The 26,280-nt window shown below is 42.4% G+C and overlaps 1 protein-coding gene and 1 pseudogene across 1 annotated transcript; one reads left to right on the top strand and one right to left on the bottom strand.

The window, feature by feature from the left end:
- Positions 1 to 471: 471 nt before the first annotated feature.
- On the bottom strand, positions 472 to 2,531 carry LOC125534615 (uncharacterized). Its single transcript, XM_087540482.1, has 3 exons — positions 1,685 to 2,531; positions 1,304 to 1,536; positions 472 to 1,119 (listed from the first exon to the last, which is right to left on the bottom strand). Exons 1-3 carry the CDS (start codon positions 2,529 to 2,531, stop codon positions 472 to 474), a joined length of 1,728 nt encoding a protein of 575 aa, XP_087396608.1.
- An 11,250-nt stretch (positions 2,532 to 13,781) lies between these two features.
- On the top strand, positions 13,782 to 15,262 carry LOC147987979 (uncharacterized; annotated as a pseudogene).
- The last annotated feature ends 11,018 nt before the right edge of the window (positions 15,263 to 26,280 follow it).

Below are 26,280 nucleotides of genomic sequence, written 5' to 3'. Positions count from 1 at the left end.
TGGATTGCATCCCAACTTGTTAATTGACTCTCAATTTTTTTGTTTGGGCTGTGACTTGCAAACTCGAGACCATCCTAACAGTGGGGGACTCGACACTGGACCCTCTACCTTGTATTTCTTCCTTGGGAAAGCGTACGATCTACGATTTGTGAAGGACACTATTCACAAACAATGCATCAATGCTACTAGGTGGGAAATTAAATGTAGGACATCCCAATCTTACATACTTCTATTAAGCAGCTGAGCCGAATATTTGCGATGGCACACAATAAGTAAACATAATGCCAGTACAAGCAAACTTGGCTTTCAAGACTATTTGACAAATATTTCACACAACACAACTGCTTCTGCTCATTAACACACAAGTCAAATAACATAATATAGAGTTGATAGAGTTGGATAACATAATATGGAGCTGATACATGCTACTTGCCAACATACAAATACCACATCCTGATCGCAGATAGCACACTACATCTGAGTAGTGTATCCCTCAATCAACATCGCCATCTTGTCCCCCACAAGCCGGGACCAAGCAACGGTAATCTCCACCTCAGAACCGCAGACAAAAAATCTACCCTGACTTGTGTTGCAATACTTGGAAGGGAAGTAGGAATGACCAGATGTAGAGCCAGAACGCCTGTAGGCTTCTACCACAACATCCAACCCTCCTCTAATTTCTACCGAAACGACATTCCTTGACAAAGGAACATAACCATCTGGACCTACTTCATGTTCTTTAGAAATTTTTTCAATGGAATGAAACAAAACAACCTTCTCACGTGTGCCATCAATAACACAGGCAACCTGGCCTCCGAATTTGAAAGGAAACTCCCCTCCAATAAAACGAACGGATAAAATAGTGGCTTGAACCGTTGTAAGAAGCCTCTCAAACCTCAACTCTGCCCTACAGAAGGGACTATCGAACGGTAAAGGTCGATGCTCACCGTTGTCATCTGCTTCATCATAACGGTTGCCATCATAACGGTTGACGGCACACATCAACTGTGTATCATTGAGCTCATCATCTCCATCACGTACTTTTAGTTCGACTTCAAAGTCAACATAGTCCACAGCTAGAATTGCACGAGAAGGGCCAGTCAAGCGCAGATAAGAGTCCTGCAATCATTAGATCATCATTATATTTAGCTAAAGAAGAAGAAAAGTAGTATTTGAAAGAAACAGAGGACAAAGAAGTATATACTCGTATTACTTAAAGGAAACAGAGGACAACGAAGTATATATTACATGAAAGAAATATTTGACAATGAAGATAATAAACTCAATATACAATGGTACATACATCTTGAGTGAGTACTTGGCACATAATCCTTGACCGAGCGAAGAGAAGGTTGCGGTTGCGGTCCACGGTGTCTCGGGCAGCGACCACACCATACACCCTGAGTGGCCATTTGAGGTCATCACTTAGTTCAACAATTTTGAAGGAGTAGATCTGCAATGTGCTCCCAGTGACAGCGGCACGGGGCGGGATGATACCGGGTATGCAATGCGTAAACTGCATAGGACTCAATGTGGCTGCAAAACAAATTAAGCAAAGACAATCAATTCACTTCCAAGGGAGGAAATTAGTGATATGCAGAAATTTCTTGAGACATGAATAGAGCAAACGGACCAAGGAAAAGAAGTTGAGTAAGCTAAGCTGCAGCATGCATGTTTTACTTACTTTTATCTTCGAAGCCGCCGCACCGTCCGGACTTGCTGCCACTAGAGCGTTCCCAGATGCTACGGTGGCCTGCGAAAAATTCCAGCTCATCATCCATCCACTCTTTGAGTTGCTCCGTTTGTGATTTCGTTTCCTGCTCGTCAGCAGCGTGCTCCACCTCCACAATCGGAGGCTTCTTCGGGGGCCTCTTCTTTCTTCTTCGCCGCCTGCAGTTCTCCCTCTGCCTCTCCATCTCCCTCTCCGCCTCCATCACCCTCTCATACTCCTCCTCATCCTCTACCGTAAACATCATCGCCAACTCATTCTTGTAAAGGTTGGGTCTAGCCAGGACACTGGAGGAGAGACGCAAGAATTCGTGGGTCAGCATCGTCTGATCCCTCTCTCCATCCTTCTTCCTGATCCTATCCCTCTCCTTATCTTCCTTTCTCTTCTCCTCTGCCGCCTCCTCGGTAGCCTTGTAGAAATCCTTGGAGATTTTCTTTAATCTGGATGTTGTGGTAACCAGCTCATCGGCCGTGTACAAGGAGACGCGGGCATGGGAAATCCAGAGATATTGTGACATGGATAGCAGCCGGTGGCCCAGGTCCTCCGTGTCTTGGAGGATGGAATCGACGAGTTGTTTCTCGTCGTCTCTAACCTGCGGCGAGTCCGTCTTCTTCTTGTGTACAGGGACGGACATTGTGTTGTCGGCCATGAATCCCTTCCATGTTGTTCCAGAGAGGATATCCTCCCAGCGAGAAATCGTGGGAGTAAGGGACCCAAGCAAGTCTTTGCGCTCCCTCTCCAGCGAGATGATGTCCTCTATCAGCGTCGATAACTCATCAGTTTGATCTTTCCCGGAGTCCATCTCGGACAAGATCGACCCACCGGCCGCCGCTATTTGTACGAAGCAACTAGCGGCCGGCTTGTTCGATCGAACACACAAGTCGACGGTCGCATCTGTGACCTATCAGTTTATTTCGATCGGGGTTTACAGGGAACCACGTAGAAGTATATATAGTAGTAGCTATTTAACCTATACGCAATCGATTCGGCCACAACTACAAGTCCATGCCGGACTCTATTTCCCTTATTTTAGAACTTCCGGACTCTGAATTTTTTTAAGACACAACACAGACGCATGCATTTATATATACGCGCGTACACTCATTCCTATGAACATACACATGCCCTCAATCTATTCTTGCACGAGAAGCACAAATTGGGCTACTAGATACGTCTCTGAGGAAAGAATTCAGTGTCACCGTCCCCTCCCCTTGGAGAAGACCTAGCTAGATTCACGTTCCAGTTCACCTCTCGTTAAGGTTTGTCCTCCCCCCCGACGGCACTTCGCAACGATCGTGGAGAACATCGCTCCCCTACCCACTCCTGCTGCCGCTGGTAGCCGACGTCTTCAGACTCGCTGCTCGGGATTTCCCGCCGGCGAAACAATCTCTTCTACGGGCAAGAGATGTGATGGACGCCTCTCAGTCAGCAGGGGCACGGACCCGCCGATCAACGACAAGGAGGCCATGATGAAGGAATTAGGTCTTAAATGGATGACCTAGTGGATGTGGTGGTTGATGAAAGCGATCTCCTAGAAGATGCGGCTCGGTGGATGGCAATTGCCCGTGTACACGAACCCTACAGCCCCTACTTGTTTTACTGGAACATGCGTGAGGTAAAATTTCGGCCGCTCAATTTCGGCCCCTGCAGCTTGGGATTTGGTGCAGGAGGTAAAATTCCGGCTCAATGATTGTCAGAATAAATTTGAGACATACTATCAGTCATTCGAGGACCAAGCAATCACATAAGCACGACACTGAAATTTGTTGACAAGGTTCATCGATATGGCTACATCCCGAGGTTTGACTATGGACACTCCCTTCCCCATGATATCGCTACAATACCGTACCCAGTCGCCCTGGACGCCGGCACATGCCGCCGGCTCCCCTTGTCTTCCTATGCTATTATGTTGGCATAGGTTACATCATGTGTCTACCCTTGCTATATATGAGAGGCCTAGGATACAAATGTCCTATTAGGACACAACTCCTACCGTAGCTACACACAGTCCAAAATCAAGTCCAACTGTAACCTACTTTGTACATTAATATTCAACACAACTCTAACAAACTCCAGCATGTCGAATATTCTCGACCACCTTGGATTCATCAATGCGTCGAACCTCCATGTACATTGGACTTTAAATACGCCATGAGCACCGCTGCTACTCCCAGACTCCACGTGACTCCACCTGCAATTGTAATTCCTTCTCGTCTTCTTCACGGTCAACACTCGAGCAAAATTAAGTTCCTCGTTACTCTACGTTGTGCTCCCAACTTCCGGAGTATCCATTCAATGCCATCATACACCGATCACTGTCTGCGTGAAAGTGAACAACTCACATATTGGAAGCCACATATAAGAGTTATTTGAACTCAACGTCACCGCTCTTTCATGACCGTCTGTCTGAAACATGAAGAAATTTCACCGTCGCCCTATGTCACCCTGAGTCAAATGCACAGTTGTCCCACCCTTTTACCGGATAGTCTCTGACATGTCCCACACCTATAGCACTCTGCCTCCTTCTGTTCTTGTCATCCGCACTTTGCCATGTGCACAGAACACCACAGAATATACGGCCATGTACTCACTTAGCCATTGACAATTTCAGACTTTCCGCTACTTTCTCAGATTCCCCATGGTCAACTCCTGTCCATCAGCTAGTACCGATAGACCCAGTCACCAACTTGAATCTAGTACTCATCAACACTGCTTCAGCACCCCTGCACACTTTGTCTGACCACAGGTTTGACCACCAGTGTCTTGGCCCGTCGCTGTGTCCTGTGCGCACCGCATGCCTCGCCGCAATTACCGCGTCGATTCTTAGCTGTCACGGTCAAGTCTCAAGGGTCGCGAACCCACACGACTCAACCCCCACTGCAGAGTACCATCGGTCATTGCCGACCAATAACGAGTTTCACGTTTTCATCAGACCACCGGGCTTCAGTCCGAATTACGTGTCCCTCGCTTTTTCCCCGCTGAATAGGCTTCGATTCTTTGGATCCTTACACCATAGCCCCTCAATCTAGATCCACCTTCAACATGACTCCATGGTAGATGATCGATCTACCCCTGCGCCTCGTCGACATCAAGCTCCGTGTGTACACCAACTTGAATCAACCCCGCACCATAGTCTTGTCGAAGCCACACAAGCACTCGGGCATGCGCTACGTGTTTCCATGCCCAGAAGTCGATCACCATCACTGCTCACCACCGTCTTCTGTACCAACCGACTTACGTCGATCCGTCAGACTGTCTAGTCCAACCCAACCGAACATATTCGACTGCAATCATGCGCCAACCTGCACCAGGACCGCTTGCACGTCCGTGCATGTCTTGGCGCCCTGTGTATACATGATCTTCATGACGCACTTCCAGGCTCCTCTGAACCTTATATGCACATTGCCAGTCTGCTAAACTCCTGGTAAAACACCGTACGCAATTAGCAATGCATCAAAAAACTGCTTCCATGCAAGCTCTCGTGACTACACAAGTGTGCCGCCACAACTCACAATGCTCCTTTATTCAATCCAATTGCTGTCCATGCTAACGTCAAATACCACATGTTGCAAATTATTTCTTTTCCTCAAACCAGTCCCGGCTTGCTAGCTCGCACGCATGCATCTAGCCTCGTCACGGCTCCTTGAGCTAGCCGCGATGTGCGTGGCCACGCCCCGCGCTGCCCTCATGGGCCACCTGCCCTGCAGCGCGCCAAGGACCTTGGGCCACCACACTTTCACGCGTATGCCGGAGAGAACCTATCCCAGGCTTCCAGCACCGGTGCCTCACAAGCTTCTAATCGGATACGGTCAGTCATCCACGTTGATACGAGTCGCTGCCGCTGAGACAATTCGATCCGGCACACGACGCCTTGCCCAAATCACCAAAGGTTCGCCTGTCCTGCCGTGAGACTACCCACTGTGAAAATAACATAGATGGTAACATCACACACCTCTAGACAAAATATATGATGTGGTAAGTTTTAATAAGGAAAGAGGGGCATGTGGTAACATAGCTAGTTATTGTAACATCACACATACCAAGATAAGATGGGTCTACAACCTAATAAATGAAGTGTTGCATGACACCACACATATGTTACTCCCCACTATAGAGGTGGTAACATACACTAGTAACATTAGCATGTTACTATTCTAAGTTACTACCAATTGTGACTAGTCTAACGACGCAGCCGCTTGCACCCGTTTCCTGATTGCTTCTCTTGATCACGCTGAGAACAATGCCGCAACCTGCTGCATCACAGAATCGATCCTTCCTCTAAGTCAACACAACACGGCCTCGTGAATAACCTAGCTCATGATATCACTTGTTAGAATAAATCTGAGGCATACCGTCGATCATCCGAGGACCAAGCAATCACACAAGCACGTCACCGAGATTTGTTAATGATTTTCATCGATATGGCTACATCCCCAAGGCTTGACTATGGGCGCTCCTCCCCATGATACCTCTACAATACCGCACCTGGTCGCCATTGACGCCGGCACATACTGTCGGCTTCCCTTGCGTTCCTATGCCCTGGACGCCGGCACATGCTGCTGACTTCCCCTGCGTTCCTATGTTATTATGTTGGCATAGGTTACATCGTGTGTCTACCCTCACTAGATATGAGAGGCATAGGATACAAGTGTCCTATTAGGACACAACACCTACACTGTCTACACACAATTCAGAACCATGTCCAACTGTAACCTACCTCGTACAATAATATTCGACACAACTCTAACAATGACAATCTATACGCTCTTCAATTCTCATGCCTTGGTGATTAAGAAAGAGTGTTGGAGGAACGACCCTGGACCTTCAAGGGTAAAGCAGTAGTCATTGAGCTGTATGATGGATATACTAAACCGTCGATGATTGGGCTGATCAAGATTGATCCGGATCCATGTTCTTCCAGAAGTTTTATCGCCTGATCAAATACCTGGTTGCCATGGTGGGTGAGTTCATCTATGTGGAGCAGGAATCCCATGACTTCGAAGGAAACATTTTGGTGCGGGTCAAGGTTGATGTCACAAAACCTCTGGAAAACGCTGTATGATTGTCATGAAGCAGAAGAGGGAGATTTTCAGTGTCGTATACGAAAGACTAACTGACTGTTGCGCTATTTGCAGCCAGCATTTGTACAAAGAGTGCGGAATGACATTCACCCCCCCCCCCCCTCAGCTTTGGTATTCAAAAAGAGGACCAGGCCGAGGTCCAGAAGCAGGCAGAGGTTTCAGAAGTGGCAGAGGTAGGGGGCGCGCTGGGTGTGGCACAACCCAGAAGGAGTTCTCTGAATGGTTTAGAGGACCAAGAGGCATACCCAGCTGATGCAACAAAGGCTGAGGCATAGATCATCAGGATAACGCCCCCCCCCCCCCCCCCCCCCCCCCCCGCGAACAAACAAAATGATGTGCTTTAATTGGCGGACCTCCATGGGGGGTAGCGCCTACTGAGTCTCTTTACTTTGAATAGTTTTCTTCTTCTTAATTTTTCTATTCAGAGTTCAGTTAACGACGAGATTTAATATCAGTTCTTGCATTTTCATAACTCGTGGAATGCCGAGTATGCAAAGAGAGACAAACTGAGGGTAGTGAGGGACTCTCTTGGACAAATGCTCTGCAAGTTGTATAGAAGGCTAACTTGGCTTAAGTGATTCTACTTTTCTACCAAGTACATTGCACATACATGTACCAATGGATTATTTTATCTGCTATAACATCCGATACACATTTGACACAAGAATAATAAGGATAAAGAGCAGCATACTTACAATTCGGTGAAAAGCTCATAGAAATATTTTATGAACTCTAGTCTTTTCATTCTACATATACCTAAACGTTGACTAGAAACCACTATGAGGACATTATTGGGAGCACATGATTTTGAGAACTCTACAAAGATATTTGAGGATGCTCACAAACGTATATATGAGGATTGGTTTTCAATATTTCTACACGATGCATTGTGCCCAAAAAACACTAATTTAACTTCTATTGCAAATCTGGTTCAAATTAAATAGAGTGCATGCACATTTTTGAACGATGGACATTACAATTGTATCATAATAATACAACTAATATTATTTTGCGGGAAATAATATAATTAATATTTAGCAATATTATCATCTCATTAATTATGACCAATAAAGTTGTACAAAGTATAATCTCTAATTAATATTTGTAAAAATAAGTTATAAATAAATATAAAAGTTTACTATAAACGTTGGTTCTTCAAATAAGTAATAAATAAATATAAAGGGAATTCCAGTTTTTATCCCTAAGTTTGATATTTTTGACACTAATTCAGATTTAAGAGAAATTCATCTGTCATACCCCATGTGGCGAGGCGAACCACGTAAGTATATATAGCTACTATTAATTCAACCTATACGCAGCAGACTCCGCCACAACTAAAAGTCCATGCCGGACTCGACTTCCTTTTTTTTAATCGTGATTATCTCTAACAGAGAATTGGGCTACAACAATTGGGCTACATGAGTAGGCCCTCGATCTACCACACTCTTGCACGGAACTGCGTCAAAGTGTTGGGCGCACAGGTGCGCGACCACACGGGCCCGCCCATCTCCCATTGTTCGAATCGCTTGGGAGTTCCGATTTTGTGAAAGTCCTAGAAGATTCCCGGTTTTGGGAACCGTTTAGAAGGTTCCTTGTATGGTTTTTTTTTCATTTTTTCTGTTTCTGTTTCTTTCTTTTTTCCTTCTTTCTTTTTCTTTTTTTCTTTTCCTGTCTTTCTTTTTCTGTCATTTTTGTTTTCTTTTTTTCTTTTCCACAAAAGTTGGGATATAAAAAAATCACAAATCCATAAAAATTTCTGGGAATTAAGAAAATGTTACATTATGAAACAATTGGTTCATAAAATCCGAAAAAGTTAGCAAATTTCAAAAGATATTCTCGTTTCAAAATTTAGTTCACATATCGAAAATATGTTTCTTAATTTTAATAAATGTTCCCATTTCGCAATTTAGTTCAAAAATTCAAAAAAAAAGTTTGGGAATTTAAAAATGTGTTCTATCTTTTAAAAGATTGTCTGTGTTACCAAAAAAATGTTAACACATTCAAAATATTTTAGTGTATTAAGAAAGTTCTTGCATTTCCTAAAATGTTCATGTTTTCTTCAGGTTTTCACAAAATGTTCAGAGTTTCAAAATTTGTTCACAATTTCAATAAATGTTCTAAATTTCAAAAACTCTTCACATTTTCAAAAAACTTGTTGTTTAAAATTTTGTTTGTGCTTTCATTTTTTTTTTCAGAATGTTAATTTTTGTTTTCATTTTTAAAAATTTGGTTTAGAATTTCAAAATTTGTTCTAATTTTTCAAAGTTTGTTTGTGTTTTCCAAAAAAAGTTCTCATTTTCTAAAATTGTTCATAGATTAAAAGATGTTCATAGATATAAAAGTTATTTGTGAATTAAAATATGTTCAAGGATTTGAAAATATGTTCATGATTTCTAATTTTTTTTTGGAATTTCGAAAATTGTTTTCTTTTTCTGAAAAAAATTCGCAAATCAAATAATGTTCCGGATTTCATGATTTTCAAAAAATATGCAGAGGAGATCCGATAAATAAAAGGACCCAATAAAGATGGGATGTTCGCTATAAAATAAATAAAAGAGAAAATGCAGAGAAGATCCGATAAAGATGAGATGTTGCGCTATTCTCTTATATGTAAGAAGAAGAAAAGGAGGACATACATGAAAAAAGTAAAAAGGAGGCATGCATGACAAAAAAAAAACAAGTTTGATAAGAAATAAATAGTGATGAAACGGGGACCAATAGCTATGACATTTATTTTTTGTGGAAAAAAATCACAAATCAAATAATGTTTAGGATTTCACGATTTTCAAAAAATATGCGGAATAAAAAAATTGGCAATTTTTTTCCTAAATTTTCAAGAAACGTTTGAAATTTTGTAAGTATTGTTTTTAGGGTGCTGCTTTAGTGAGATTAAGAAACAAATCGCGCTTCGCTTATAGCGGAAACTGCCGTGGCTAGCTGCACACGTTGTGAATCAAAAGTTGCGAGTTCGATACCTGTCAGCGCCTACTCTGTTTTTTTATGTCGCGTTCTCTTTCATTTCCTGTTCGTGGGCCGGCCTAGTCGTGGGTCATGCTGTGCGGCAGCGCGCTATTGGACGCAAAGAGCGTCTAATAGGTGCTCTCACTGCATCCACAGTATGGGGAGACAATCCCAACTAGATTCAAATTTGGACGCATCGAGCTGGTGGCTGTTGGCCCGCTAGCGATCTGTGAAAGCCTTCTTCATTAGGAAAGATTATGTCTTCCTGCTACTTTAGAAAAGTTTGTGTCCGTTTTAGAAATCTCAAACGCAGTTAATCTCACCTGGTCCCCACAGTGCTGCTTGCATGCATCCATGTGACTGCATGGTCCAACTAGTTTGCATGCATAAGAGTTTGCTCGACGCCTTTGTTCTTCTCTGGTTTTTTACTTTTGTTTTTTCTTTGGTTCTTTTTGTTTTTCAACTGTTTTCTTGGGGTTTTTCATTTTCTTCGTATAATTTCAGTTTTCTTTTGTTTTTCACAGTTTTTTCCTCAATTTTCATGGTTTTTTATTCTCTTTCTTTTTTCTATGTTTTTTCTCAGTTTTCACAAGTTTTTTATTTTATTCTTCTTCGGTTTTCTTTGTTTCTTTCTTTGGTTATCATCGATTTTCTTTGGTTTTGTTCATTTCTCTTTCTATTCACTGGTTTTCATTGGTTTTGGGACCATTTTTATTGACTTTTTTTTGTTTCCTACGTGTTGTTTGTATCGTTGTTCGTCGGTTTTCTATGTACATGTGAGACATTTTTTGAGACATCATTTTTAAAATACACAATAAAATTTAAAAAAATATTTTTATGTCTACTTTTTTCTTCTATATCAAGACCAATTTTATACATGTTTAACATTTTCATAATACATGATTACATTTTTAGTGAAAATGATTACTTTTTTAATACATGTTTGATGTCTATTTCTTCATAAACATTGTAGATTTTTTAATATACATCTAAAAAGTTATTTTATATAGGTATAACATTTTCCAAATACACGATTCAATTTTTTATAATGACACATACATTTTTTTGAAACGTATGAACATTTTGAAAATGTCATGAGATTTTTTTTGTATGCTATCAACATTTTTCATATACATTTGAAACATTTATTTTACATATATCTAACTTTTAAACCCGCACCGTAACTCCATATTTAACATATTATATATGGAATTTGATTAGAAAATTATGTAGAATCTAAATATGATGTTAATTTACCTGTTAATAATTTAAAAAATTACTATCTAGGCTGCAATGTTAATCAACAATGCATTTATCCGTCTTTTTTTCATACTGGTACTGATTCAGATATGGGATGAACACCTCAGGAAAATCAGGATTGGACATCAGATTGAAGATAAATTTGTTAGAGACACGCAATAAATAAGGACATGCATGTCAATAAATAAAAGGACCCAATAAAGATGGGATGTTCGCTATAAAATAAATAAAATAGAAAATGCAGAGGAGATCCGATAAAGATGAGATGTTGCGCTATTCTCCTATATGTAAGGATAAGAAAAAGCGGACATGAATGAAAAAATTAAAAAGGAGGCATGCATGACAAAAAATAAAATAAAAAACAAGTTTGATAAGAAAAAAGTAGTGATGAAACGGGGACCAATAGCTATGATATTTATTTTTTGTGGAAATAAATTACAAATCAAACAATGTTCAAGATTTCATGATTTTCAAAAAATATGCGGAATAAAAATTTTTGGCAATTGTTTTCCTAAATTTTCAAGAAACGTTCAAAATTTTGTAAATATTGTTTTTAGGGTGCCGCTTTAGTGAGATTAAGAAACAAATCGCACTTCGCTTATAGCGGAAACTGCCGTGGCTAGTTGCACACGTTGTGAATCAAAAGTTGCAAGTTCGATACCTGCCAGCGCCTAGTTCATTTTTTTATGTCGCGCTCTCTTTCGTTTCCTGCTCGTGGGCCGGCCCAGTCGTGGGTCACGCTGTGCAGCAGCGCGTTATTGGACGCAAAGAGCGTCTAATAGGTGCTCTCACTGGATCCAGAGTCTGAGGAAACAGTCCCAGCTAGATCCAAATTTGGACGCGTCAAGCTAGTGGCTGTTGGCCCGCTAGCGATCCGTGACAGCCTTCTTTATTAGGAAAGATTATGTCTTCAAGCTACTTTAGAAAAGTTTGTGTTCGTTTTAGAAATCTCAAACGCAGTTAATCTCACCTGGTCCCCACAGTGTTGCTTGCATGCATCCATGTGACCGCATGGTCCAACTAGTTTGCAAGTATAAGAGTTTGCTCGACGCCTTTGTTCTGCTCTGGTTTTTTCCTTTTGTTTTTTTCTTTGGTTCTTTTTGTTTTTCAACTGTTTTCTTGGGGTTTTTCTTTTTCTTCATATAACTTCTGTTTTCTTTTGTTGTTCACAGTTTTTTTTATTTTTTTCCCTCAATTTTCATGGTTTTTTATTCTCTTTCTTTTTTCTATGTTTTTTCTCAGTTTTCACAAGTTTTTTCTTTTATTGTTCTTTGGTTTTCTTTGTTTCTTTCTTTGGTTATCATCGATTTTCTTTGGTTTTTTTCATTTCTCTTTCTTTTCACCGGTTTTCATTGGTTTTGGAACCATTTTTATTGACTTTTTTTTGTTTCCTACGTGTTGTTTGTATTGTTGTTCCTCGGTTTTCTATGTACATGTGAGACATTTTTTGAGACATCATTTTAAAAATACACAATAACATTTAAAAAAATATTTTTATGTCTACTTTTTTCTTCTATATCAGGACCAATTTTATACATGTTTAACATTTTTCATAATACATGATTAAATTTTTAATGAAAATGATTAACTTTTTAATACATGTTTGATGTCTATTTTTTCATAAACATTGTAGATTTTTTTCATATACATCTAAAATATTATTTTATATAGGTATAACATTTTCCAAATACGCGATTCAATTTTTTTTTGTAATGACACATATTTTTTTTGAAACGTATGAACATTTTTAAAATGTCATGAGATGTTTTTTGTATGCTATCAACATTTTTCATATACTTTTGAAACATTTATTTTATATATGTCTAACTTTTTATAATATCACACAATATTTTTGAAACACATGATACTTTTAAAATGTCAAAACAATTATATACTATCAAAAGTTTTTATTTTGAATTAAGTTAATTTTTTTACATTGTGTTAAGATATTAAAAATTCAATTTTTAAATTTTATTTGTAAAAAACCGGAAAGACGAACTTACCGGTAACCGACCTGGGCCGGCCCATTTGCGAAGCCCTGACGCGAGCGGTCGCTCCAGCTCGCGTCAGGCGATGTGTGACCCCTTCCCTAAAAACAAAAGGCGATGTATGAGTATGACCCACACCAAACAGCGAGCGAGCAAGCAAACACTCTGTTCTTCCTCCTCTCCTCCCGTAAGAGGAAAAGAAAAAGAAAGGAGAAAATCTGGCGCCGAGCTTTTTGCTTGGTTTCTTGCCTTGCTCCAATCCTCCCCTTCCTCGTCGTCCGTGTCCCGCCGCCGCCGGCGTCATCCATCAAGACTGCTGCTGCCGCTCCACAGTATCTGCTGCTCAGCTCCAGCTCCAAGCTAGGTAAAGGACCCCCTCCTGCTGCCCGCACGGGATTTCTCTTCCTCACCGAATCGTCTCCTATGAAGCTGCAGGTACTATACTTGGGTTCCGCTGCTCGATTCGTCACCCAGGCCAGGCTTAGCTACTTCCTCCCCTCCCAGATTTACCAGTTTACAGACTTCCTGTATTGACCAGTAGTGTAGTGTAGTACTGTAGTATTCTCCCCCTTCTTGCTAATCAACGGCGGACCCCATCACTTCACTCTGCTTAATTTTCCAACACCTCTAATTGCATTTTAGAAAAATCAGACGACCGGGCGTTTCTTTCTCTCATTAACCTTTTGTGTAGCCCTGGCACCATACTACTTACTCTAGTTACTAGACTGGTAATTTCCTTCTCCATTTTTACAGGTGCAGACTCATACAGAGGCGTGCCTTTAAGCTTCAAAGCTCACTGTGTCTGTGTGGTTAATTTACTAAATGAGCTTTGAGGAACAATATGTGCAACAGAATGGCAGTCGAAAGCCTGGTATCATCAAACCGCCTACTTGCTTGGGATCACCATCTTGCTTCGGCCCTGATAATGATTTCTGCCTTTATCCTGGCATGCCATTGTGTGGAACCTTATTTCAGAGACGATTCTACTCTGGGTTTCATAGGCATTGTACTGCCTTCTCCGGAACCCTCGTGCGCAAGGATTGACTAATAATGCCACCAAAGCTTCCACCAGCAAGCATCAGGGATGGCTCCAATGCTCCAATATTTCTCGGGTTTATATGCCTTGACGGGGAGATATTCGTATGCGCTACTGATGTGGAATCAGCCCCTTTGCATCGGCAAGATGATGTCGTGATATAGGACGTTCCTGCAAGAATGAGCTGTCTCTTGCACATTGTCCATGTGCACTCAAGTGGTTCATCAGCCATGGATCAACTGTATGTGAGATGGGAAAGTAGTGGCTGCACCCAAGTTTGGTGCACCCACGCAATGAAAAGTAAAAAAATATATTAAAAAATTCTGAAACTTCGTGGCATTGGTTACGAGCAAATGTTTTACAAGGTTGCAAAGTTTGGTCGCCAAATCAAATGATCTCCACAAAAATTTTCCATTGCCAGCACGTAAAACATTTGGTCATAAGCGAAGTTGCAAAGTTTCAGATTTTTTTTATTTGTTTTGCTTAGTTTTCAATCGTGGTTCAATCCTCACGGTACACATGTGGTGTTCTCTCGGAGGCACAATGAAGAACCACCAGTTAGCCCAAGTAATAATTCTGTAGAGCATAGTGGTGTGGCTGCAAGGACACATGCAAGGCGTAGTTTGGGGGGTACTGGAGTTTTTGTTGCTACTGCCCTAGGTTTTGTTGTTCTTGCATGGTTTGTTGCTCCACATGTTGGCAAGGTATCTACCCCTCAAAGCTTCACTCCTATTTTCTGTGTTTGCTGTGGCATTCGAAAGTTAAAACTTGATGCCACTCTTTTGGACAGGATCGTTCAAAATTCTTCTTATTTTAGTTCACAAGCTCAGATAGACAAACCTTATATTTGTGTTCAACATAATAGTGGAGATAATGTAAAAAACTGGCAATACGGCCCTAACTATGTTATTGTTGACTCCTATGAAATGTATGGATATGGTGACATGCTTTAAGAATTTTTGTTAATCATTTGCAGTAGACTCGATCTTAGCATCTAAACTTTGTGCAATTGTGCAGCAAACTTCTGGAAATTCAAAGAAAAGATGGTGTAAAAAAACCTATATTGGATGATAATCAAGTTGCTCACGTTCTGGACTACTTTGTTCCCTTCATCAGCCTGATTACTCAATTTCTTGTCTCTTTTACCAGTCAGATAATCAAATGGAGGAATTGTGCCAACATCAAGGTCAATTAATTTGCTTTACACATGTGCATTATGAATGGAACATTGCTAACTACCCTGCTGATGTCAAGCCCCATCTCAGTTGCTAAGTATTAACGATTAGCACCCCAACACTGCTGGAGCTACTGTTTTTTCTTCATGTTTTGTGTATGGGTATAGCAGCCTTATTGGATATACTGTAGCTGGTAATAGCATCTTCAAATTTGTACAGTTTGCCAGCATATTGGTTACAGTAATTTCCTCCTGTAAAAATAACCCTGAGTAATATGTATGAACCCGTGACTAAATGAGCTTGACAAACTGCTACCATTGGCTGGAGCAGCTATTCGGAGTATTGCAGTGTATATTTCCTTCTAATAGCTCGTTGGTTTGACTAGAATTTTGATAAAACAGTAGCAATTCTTCTTGTAAAATATGACTATCAAGATGTGTATAGTTCACTAAGTTGACAATCAGTAGGAAATTCTACCAAGATAATTAACTTATTGTCAGGGTACTCTGCTTTCAGAGGTATGTAGTAAATATTGGCTCTTTTCTGTTGAAATGGACAATCTGAAATACAGGTGAAAGCTTTCTTCTTCTGTAGCATGAAATGAAAGTTAATATCTTTTTTATTATGTTTTAAAAATTGCAATAGGTGGGAGATGGATGTGAAGTTGAGCCAGCTGACAAGAGGGGCACTGTAAAATTTGTTGGCCAAGCTGAATCCCTTGGACATGGATTTTGGGTTGGAGTGCAATACAATGAGCCACTCGGAAAGCACGATGGCACATGTATGTTCATTCTCAAACTATGAAAGTGATGAATAGTTGATCTTTGAAGCAATAGCTCCTTGAAACATTTTTCTTTGATTTCTCGGATGCTGCAGGGTGAAAGGCGTCCGCTTCTATGTGTGCCCTCAAGGGCATGGAGCAATTGTCCAGCCAGAGAAAGTAAAGGTATCTGTCCTTGCTACATGACATACAATGCTTACGACCTGGCAACTGGTGCCATAATTTTGGCTGGATGGGTATTATTGCCGTGGCTGAACTTGAACGGTGCTTCCTCAAATAATTGAATTTCATATATATCCTCTAGGCTTTGTTCCCTTAAAACAAATTGCGCCTTAAAACAAATGGTGCTTGATCACGATGGCGGTTTGGTTGCAATGGCAAGTTGGCAACAGCATGTTTCAGTGCACGTTAGGATGGTTTGCATGATATGCTATTATGATTGCAACGTCGGGCTTGTTGGATTGTCATGACGTTTCAATTGATGTATTGGAAGGGTTACAGAGGGGCAATTTATTCTAGCCTGCAGCAGAAACCTACCTTACATTATACAAGCAACTTAAGCCAGAGCTAAAAGCATGTGCCCCTAGTAAGATGATTGTGAACATGCATAAAGTACCAGTAGTATTTGTTATTATGGTGGAAAAAAGAACTTGTCCTTCTGCAGCGTGTCAAACTTTAGTCAGCAAAGGGAGAAGGAGTTGGACTTCGACTGACTAGCAGAACTTTACTAGTCATACTCCGCCTAAGAAGCAACCAAAGTTACTAGTCATTCTCAACCTAAGAATGTCCATGCCCTCATTTTCCTGGGTGTTCAAAATGTCATGTTAACCTTTAAGCAGTCCTGAGTCATGGTCCCATTTTTATTTTGTGCTGTGTAAATGCTCTGAAGCGTGCCATGGAATCCAATATGTGTGTGGTCTTCAATCAGGAACATCATCTCTTCCTTATCTTTTTCCTAGGCTCCTTTGTCTAAGACGCTATCTTTTGAAATCCGTTCCCTACATAATTTTCCTCATTCTCTTTCTCTGTTTTGGCTGGGAGCTACATGTGTTGGGGGGGGGGGGGGATTTACCTCTTTGATTGATAATAATCTTCCGTTTCTGTCATTGCTTCTCTCTCTCTCCCTATCAGGCTGTCCAGTCATTTTCTGATTGTGTTGGCCTGTTCAAAATAGCACTGGAAGGTTTTCATTGGGTCGTAATGATCAAAACCATTAGCCCCGGGCCATCAGTTTGCCGAGCCTTTTTTTGGGTCTGGGGAACATGGGAGTTTTTCCACTGTGAGAGAACCAATGGAAAAGATGACAAGAATCTGGACGGAGGCATTTTTTACACACATGTACACATGCCAGTAACTGGACAAAAAATCGACTGTTGCTCAAAGGAAAAATAGCTGACTGTTGATTAGGCACTCCCATTTAGTTGAAAGCATCAGAGAAGCTTCCTTGACCAACACGGTAAATCAAGAAAACAGCAGTAGCAGCCACAACATCAGGAGCTGAATATGCAACAGCAATCCGGGGATGCATGCCCAGATAGAAACCAAGTTCCTACTCACGAACCATATAACAAGCTACACCAAGTAAGAAGTGTAGAGCAATTAGCTCATAAGGGCCACCGTTGTATAACCACTCATCAACAGATGCAACTCCCAAATTGAACAATAGCACCAGAGATAACATTTACTATATTTATACTACTTGGTAGTTGGTACCCTTCCAAGAATAGCACATCCATTGGATTAGGTCCTGTGCCGCACATTCGTGGCTCTAGTAATTCAACGTGTTCCGCTGTGATTTGGCAATAGTGCCCCTTCAATCTTGTAAGTCCTTGCCTTGGTAAGATGATTCATTATGTGTTATCTTATTCTGCAGCATTATTTAACAGTGTACTATATGTCACCCTTTGCCACCATGATACTAGCTCTACCAGCAATATTGCTCGAAGGAGGCGTTGTAATCAACTTGTTCTACACTCACGACCCCATCTTTTCTATGCTGATTATCATCCTCGGCTCAGGGGTGCTCAACTTCTCCATCTTCGACGTGATCTGTTCAACCACAGGGTGCCCTTCAATGTTACTGGCAATCTTCAAGTAAGATCATCCTGGACTATGTTTCCTTCTCTCCAACTTTGACTTGGTTTACTCTGGATGAACCATATGTGATGACAATAATGACCACCACTACATGCTTCTGTTTATGTTATCGTTTGTGATAAACTCCTTTTTGGAGTGGAGAGTAATGTGTAACCCTATTTTCTGCAGAAGCTGAATTCCAAGTTTCCCCAGATGGTGTCTTGTGTCAACTTCATACGATCTTCCATCGGAGCTTACGGTGCAATCTGCATGCTCAAAGCGAAGCCATTGATCAAGTCGAGTCCAAGGACCATTGGAAGAGGATTTCCCCCATGCCATTTTGCGTTCTACAAGAACATTGTGCTTGGAAATGACACTCCGGCCTCCTTCACTCCTGCAACCACATGTACCATGGCATCATCGTGCGCTTCTTACTACCACATGTTTCCTGTAAAAAATAAGTAGTAGGGTTGTGGTGTTGCTGCCTATAACATCTTTTCTGATTCAGTGTGATGCAGTTGTTCTGCAGTGGTTAGTTTGGAGCAAGCATTTTGAGTGGTGGGATACTGACAGGGCTTAGTTCCAACAGTTTTGGTTTCTATTCTACCATGGTTGGCTGCCTCGCCATGTCTACGTTGGCAGTCCTTCTTCATGGGTGCACATTTGACAGGTACATGCACGGGTGCTTTAGCGGCTGGTGTGGTCTGGCATATACAATGTTAAAGCATTTTATAGGATTGTCTTTCTTTCTAAAATTATTAGTTTCCTTTCGAGTTCGAGGGTCAAAAGATTTAGTTATTGCTGTAATGTTACTGCCAAATTCAATCTTTTAATCTCTTGACTCGGTAAGATAATTTATTATGTGTTTTTCTTATCTGCAACATTAACATGGCACCCTTTGCCGCCATGATACTGACTCTGCACACATGACTTGACCTTGTCTGTGCTGATTATCATCCTAGACTCAAGGGTGCTTGCCTTTGGCCTTAACTTGTCCATCTTCCACGTGATCCAATCAACCACTGCAGTGAAGTTGAATGTTGCTGGCAACCATAAAGTAAGACCGACCATTCTGGACTATGTTTTCTGCCCTCTACGTTTCTCCTCTATTTCTTTCTAAAAACCGATCCTCAATGAATGCAATTTGGTGCGCAATCATGCTCGTCGGCTGTACTTTCTCCCAACAGCCCCTGAGGAGCCAAGGAACGAAACCTTGGCCACTTCCCATAGTTAGCTATATAAGCAGGAATGTAAAGTAAACCTAGAATGACAAATACGTTATGTGATTTGACTATGCCGGTTTTGAAATGTACAACAACCTATAACTGAGAGGATCCGTGTATTTTGGACCTCACTTACTCCAAAAGTCTGTGCAGATTTGGTAGAAATTAACAAAAGTGACACTCATTGTATGTACACTGCTTGGAAAATAGCTAAAAAGAAGTCAGAGGATGAGCTGGATAACAGAACCGCGAGAGAAGTTTGTCAGTGAACAGAGCATGCCTCGGCTTTGTCCTGGTTGAGAGATTTTTATTTTTGCCCCACTGTTGTTTGGGCACTTTGGTTGTGTGGATTTGGTAGAGGATGCTGCCTTCACCACCTGTGGCGGCGCGAGGGTCCGTCATTAGGTGGGTGGTGCGGACAGGCAGTTTAGTCCTGTCACCAACCTCTTATGTGAAAAGGAAATTCTATACAACTTCAGTTGCAGAATCTATCTGGATTGCATCCCAACTTGTTAATAGACTCTCAATTACTTTGTTTGGGCTGTGACTTGCAAACTCAAGACCATCCTAACTTGGCTTTCAAGGCTAGTTCCTGAATATTTCACACAACACGACTGCTCATTAACACATAAGAGTCAAATAATATAATATAGACTTCATACATACTACTTACCGACATACAAAATATAGAGTCGATACATGCCACTTGGCAACATACAAAATAATATATATAGTTGATACATGCTACTTGCCGACATACAATTACCACTCCTGATTACAGATAGCACACTACACCTGGGTAGCGTATCCCTCCAACAACATCTCCATCTTGTCTCTCACAACCCGGGACCATGCAACGGTAATCTCCACCTCAGAACCACAGATGAAACATCTATCCTGACTAATGTTGCACCACTTGGAAGGGAAGTGGACATTATCAGAGACAGAACCAGAATCAGCATAGGCTGTTACCTCAACAGTCACTCCTTTTTCAAACTCTACTGAAACGGCGTTTCTTGACAAAGGAACATAACCATCCAAAACTACTTCGTCTTCTCTAGTAATTTTTTCAGTAGAATCAAACAGCACAACCCTCTCACGGCCAGAAACAATACAAGCAACCTGACCCCCAGAGCTAAAAGGGAACTCCCCTCCAACAACACGAACGGACAATACAGTGAGCTGGACGGTCATAGGAACGCTCTCAAACCTCAACTCTGCAGTACAGAATGGGCTATCGAAGAGTAAAGGTTGCTCACCGTCGCCGTCTGCTTCTTTATACCGCTCGCTAACACACATCAATTGTGTATCATTGTGCTCATCATCTCCATCACGTACTTTTAGTTCAACTTCAAAGTCAACATAATCCCCAACTAGAATTGCTCGAGACGGGCCAGTCAAGCGCAGATAAGAGTCCTGCAATCATTAGATTAAATCATCCTTATAGTGTTTGGCTGAAGAGGAAGAAAAACAGTACTTAAAAGAACCAGAGGACAAAGAAGTATATATTACTTAAAAGAAACAGAGGACAAAGAAGTATGTGTTACTTAAAAGAAGAAGAGGACAATGAAGAGAAAGTGAATATACAACAGTACATACATGTCCAGAGAGTAATTGACCCCTGATCCTCGACCGAGAGAAGAGAAGGTTGCGGTTGCGGTCTATGGTGTCTCAGGCAGCAACCACGCCATAAACAGAGAGTGACCATACCATTGCTTGAATCCTTTTGCAACTAGTCTAGGCTTGTAACGATCTATAGTTCTATCAGAGTTCTGTTTTATCCTGAAGACCCATTTGCAATCAATTAAATTTTTACCTTGCTTTGGGGGAACTAGGTGCCATGTTTTGTTTTTCTGAAGAGCCATGAATTCTTCATCCATGGCCTTTTTCCACGTTGCATTTCCTAATGCTTATTGAAGTGTAGCAGGTTCACCTGCAGAGCATGCCAAACCAAACTTTGTGATAGTTTTATAATTAATAGGTTTGATTACCCCTTGTTGAAGTCGTGTCCGACGTGGCACAGGAGACACAGCAGGAACATCGTGCACAGAGGATCCAGATTCTCCTCCTGCAGCGCCAGATCCCGAAGGGGATCGAGCGACAGGAGATAGCGACGCGCTGGGATCCTCTGTGGCTGTGGGTTGACGCACGGGTGACGAAGCAAGCGCAGAAGATCCAGGGTCAGATCGCCCCGACACGGCTTCACGCCGCAATGATGAGCCAGGGGCCGCGGACCCCGTAGCCAGGTCAGGGTCGGTCGGGCGGCGCGTCTGTCGGCGAGTGTAGCACCGGCTCGCGTCGGTTGGCCACCGAGCCAGAGGAGGGCACGTGGCGGATGGAGATTCGTCCGGCGCGCCTGGCCCCGTGAGACGGATCAGAGGCGACCGCGCATCCGCGCCTGGGAGGCTGGAGCCGTCGCTGTCACCAACTGCAGGTGCCGACATGCTGCGGTGCACCAGCGGCTCGAATCCCGCAGCAGATTCGCTGCCAGGGTGCTGCATCACCGATCCCGAGGGGGATTTGCTCCCTGGGAGCGGACACATAAATGTGCCTCATGTGCTGCACTGTTTTGCACAATTTCATCATCATTTTCTTCAGAATTTTCACCTGCATCACCAGAGGACTCATGCACACGAGGATGAGGGTTAGCCAACAGTGGTGCATTGCAATTATTTTCCCCGTAATCACCATTGATAAGATGTGAAGGCAGAAGTAGGATTTCTTGACGAAGAAGTGCTCCGGCGTTTGGGTGGAGATCACGAAAAGGAAAACAAGTCTCATCGAAGACGACGTCACGAGATATGTAGACGCGACCGGTGGACACATCGAGGCATTTTACACCTTTGTGTTGGGGACTATACCCAATAAACACACACTGTTTGGACCTGAACATGAGCTTGCGGGTATTGTAAGGCCGTAGATTTTGCCAACAGGCACATCCAAAGACACGAAGGGAGTTGTACTCCGGTTTAGTGTGAAAGAGTTTTTCAAGAGGAGTTTCAAAGTTAAGAACTCGACTAGGCAACATGTTTATGAGGTGCACAGCGGTAAGGAAGGCCTCATCCCAGAATTTAAGAGGCATAGATGCACGTGCAAGAAGGGCAAGCCCTACTTCAACAATGTGACGGTGCTTGCGTTCAGCCGACCCATTTTGTTGGTGAGCGTGTGGGCAAGAGACTTGGTGAGATACGCCAAGTGTTTGGAAGAAGGAGTTGAGATACGCCGCACCGTCCGGACATGCTGCCACTAGAGCGTTCCCAGATGCTACGGTGGCCTGTGAAAAATTCCAGCTCATCATCCATCCATTCTTTGAGTTGCCCCGTTTGAGATTTTGTTTGCTGCTCATCAGCAACGCGCTCCTCCTTCACCACAATCTGCTGCTTGTTCTTCTCCCTCTGCCTCCTCTGCTTCTTGCTCATTAACCTCCGCCTCTCCATCTCTCTCTCGGCCTCCCTCACCCTCTCATACTCCTCCTCTTCCTCCACCGTAAACAGCATGGCCAACTCATTTTTGTAGTAGTAGGGTCTATCCAGGACACTGGAGGAGAGTTTCAAGAATTCGTTGGGGAGAAAAAGCTCGCTCAGTCCACCACACCAGCTACTGACTTCGGTGGTGCTCCTACGCCACAATCTGCAGATCAATCGACCACATCAGCTACTCAGTCCAGCGGCGCCAGCAAAGGTATGCAGTTTCTACATGGTATATACTTGCATGCTAGTAAGTTATATTTCTCCTACTGATAGTTATGTGTCAAGTAAAATCCATCGGCTAAATTTAAATGAGCTGACGCTGGTAAATCTTTTTACAAACTTAGTGAAACGTAAAAAAAACCAATAGAATCATACACCCCATGCCACTCTTTGCTTTGATGTTCTGCAAGCAACACACCTATCATAGTGATAGCTATTGGCACACCACCACATTTACGCAAAACTTGATCTGACAGTGTATCAAATTCTGCATCGTGGCTTTTAACTTGAGCTTTGGATCGGAGCAACTCTTTCGAGTTGGCAGGGGAAAGTGGTTTCACTGTGTACACCATGACACCAACTCCTTTGACAATGTTGCGGTTACGAGTGGTGGTGATGATTTTAATTCCAGCACAACCCTTAAAAACACGTTCAACAAAGTTCCATGTTTCCTTATCCCATATATCATCGATGACAATTAAACACCTAATCACAGCAGAAAAGACAAGAGGCTAGAATAAATGGTCATGACAAAAAAAAAATCTGCTTCACAAAAACTGAAAATGCAGGGGAGAAGGCAGGAGGGTTAGGAATACAGTGATGCAGGAGTTAATTAATTACCAATAACTTAGTGCATTATTTCTTTGTAAAGTACTACCAGACGTTTATATAAGGGTGTTGGAGCATATACTATACTATACTACTGATTTTTCCTAATTAACATGGTATTATAATAAGCATCACAATTTGAGAGGTTCATTTTGTAATGGATCTATCGTGTCACTTTTGTATATACAGCAACAAAATATAATTTTAAACTCGTACTAGAAATTAGTACTAGATAGGATTTAATGTCCACATGTAGGTACCACAGTACTAATTATACACTGACGAATAATAGCCCACCTAACTAACATATGAACTTGATTGATGGGATGTAATCTTTAAAATTCATTCACTATTTAATTACATGTCTAGGAAAGGGAACACATATACACATTCATTAATCCATAATTTCTGTAATGATGTATTTTCTATGTGTAGATAAGATCATATGTACAGACAATTTGTTTCTCTTACTAGTTTATAGAGATGGTAAATGAGGATAACTACGCATACACATAAAAACATTTCATCAGCCCACATCACTAGCAAGCATATTAGATAAATTATCGGAATAACCATGCGTACCTCTTATCCACCAGGAAACTTTGCAGCTGGTTGGTTAGCTGGTGTTGGTCTGGTTCGTGACCACAGATCTCCGTGTCAAGTCCGTCGAAGATGTACATCAGAACCCTCTTCATGTCGGCTCTCTGACCGATGGGAACAAAAGCTCCACAATCAAAATCACCTTTGATCTTGTCATAGACTGCTCGAGCAAGGGTGGTCTTGCCCATCCCCCCCATCCCGACAATGGAGACATGATCGCTCTTGGACAGCTTCTTGGTTAGCTCGGCAATTGCCCCTTCTAGGCCAACATGGTTAGATTCCCTGGTGTCCGTGGCAAACATACGAGTGCTGACTTCCAATGATGAATTAGTTTCCAGAGCACTCTTACAAGGATAAGGGCCATACCGTTTACTCACCTTCTCAACCTTCTTCATGGTTTCTTTGACATATCTGTCCATCTCTTGCTGAATGTTCACCTTGCTCATGCCAGGAAGAAGGGCGCCCTTGGTTGACTCGATGCGCGCCATGAAGGAGTGGAGGTGTGTCCCGATGGCATGAGACAACTCCCTGACCTCGCGAGCCCTGAGCTTCACCTGTGACTCAAGCTCGTCCGGGGGCATGCTGGAGACATCCTCAAGGAAAGCGTCCATGTTCCTAAGCTCGTCGTAGAGGTTGGTCAGCTCGTCCTTCATGGTCTTTTCCACGCACCACTCGTTGACGACCAACTTCACAAGAGAGGACATGATGCCGCTCAAAGAAGTCGAGACCACCGCCTCCATGGCCATGCTTGCACGGTGGACTCTCACCCTCTCTTGCAAGCTTACATCTTCTTCTTCCCTCAAGTCTCTACTACCTTTGGGAAGCTCTTGCTTGGATTGGGAGCGTATAGATACTAGCTAGATCCAGGCATAGATATTTTGTTGGTCAGATCTGACCCATGGTGCCTTGCTTGCTGCTACGCAACGTCTAAAAATACAGTGACTCACTGATCTAGGCGGTAAGTGAGTGCAGTTCACGTGCCTCTGCAATTAACCTGATATTTACTCCAAGATTCCCGCAACAACAAAAGAAGATATTTACTCCCGAGGTAATCAAGGAGCCGTACGTCTTTCCAGGAAGGATCATCTTATAAAAACACAGTTTTTGTTGCGTTCTCAGATATTTACTCCGAGGTAATCAAGGAGGGTATCCAATGCATGCATTTCTATCCTCCCGTTGGGCTGTGCTAGGAATGGGATGGTTAAAGTTAAACGTTGACGGTGCTGTTTGTTGATAATGCTAATGGCAAGGGAACCATGGGCATGGTTGCTTGCGATCATGATGGTGCTTTTCTGTCGGCAAGATGCGTCGGCTATGTGGGTGTCACTGACCCTATTAGCTTGGTGCTTTTGGCGTGCCGTGACGCCGTGCTGTTTGCAAAGGAGGGGTAACAGTCCATCATCATAGAGACGGACTGTTTAAACTCCAAGAACCTATGGGAAGCAAGGCAAGTGGATAGATCAATTAGCTACCACATTTTACAGGAGATACAAGAAGAGATATTAAGTTTCTAGGGATTCGAGCTTCGTTATGCTAGTCGGCATGTTAATTTTGTTGCACACATGTGCGCTAAGGAGGCTCTAGTGTTAGATGATATTGAAACTTTTTCAGATGTAATTCCTGGCTTTCCGATGGGTGTTTTGCACTCAGATGGGCTACCGCTCAATGAATAAAATCCGGTGTTTGTAAAAAACCGGACCGGCCTCTGAATCTGGTTTTCTCTGGTCCGGTTTTTAAAACTATGGGTGACACTTGACAAAACTGGACACGCGGTGTCCTATGCTAGCCCCGCGGATGGGCTTTTGCCAACACAACTTTGATGAGTGCCCGCATCTGCTAGACACTCAGCAAAGCATGGATACATGGTGTGCTGCTGTGCTCCCAGTTTTCCTCAGTGTCGCTGGGACGGCACTCTTCCTTTGCCCACTGGAAACAGGCCTTTGCCCAGTGCGCCCAACACTCGCAAAGGGCCGGGATCCGGTAGTGTGGAGTACTACGTTTCTTAGATTGAGGTTTGATAGTAGTGAGAGATGTTTCGGTCTTTGAGACTGTTAGTAGTACTAGTGTGTACT

Source organism: Triticum urartu, chromosome 2A, assembly GCF_056163025.1.
Source record: "Triticum urartu cultivar PI428250 chromosome 2A, HENAU_Tu73, whole genome shotgun sequence".
Lineage (NCBI taxonomy): Eukaryota > Viridiplantae > Streptophyta > Magnoliopsida > Poales > Poaceae > Triticum > Triticum urartu.
This window is presented reverse-complemented; position numbering and strand designations above follow the sequence as displayed.

Coding starts and splice junctions, on each gene's coding strand:
- LOC125534615 (XM_087540482.1), bottom strand. CDS start 2,531: ATGGACTCCGGGAAAGATCAAACTGATGAGTTATCGACGCTGATAGAG. Junction 1,537..1,684: donor CGGCGGCTTCGAAGATAAAA/GTAAGTAAAACA, acceptor TTTGTTTTGCAG/CCACATTGAGTCCTATGCAG. Junction 1,120..1,303: donor GCCAAGTACTCACTCAAGAT/GTATGTACCATT, acceptor TAATGATTGCAG/GACTCTTATCTGCGCTTGAC.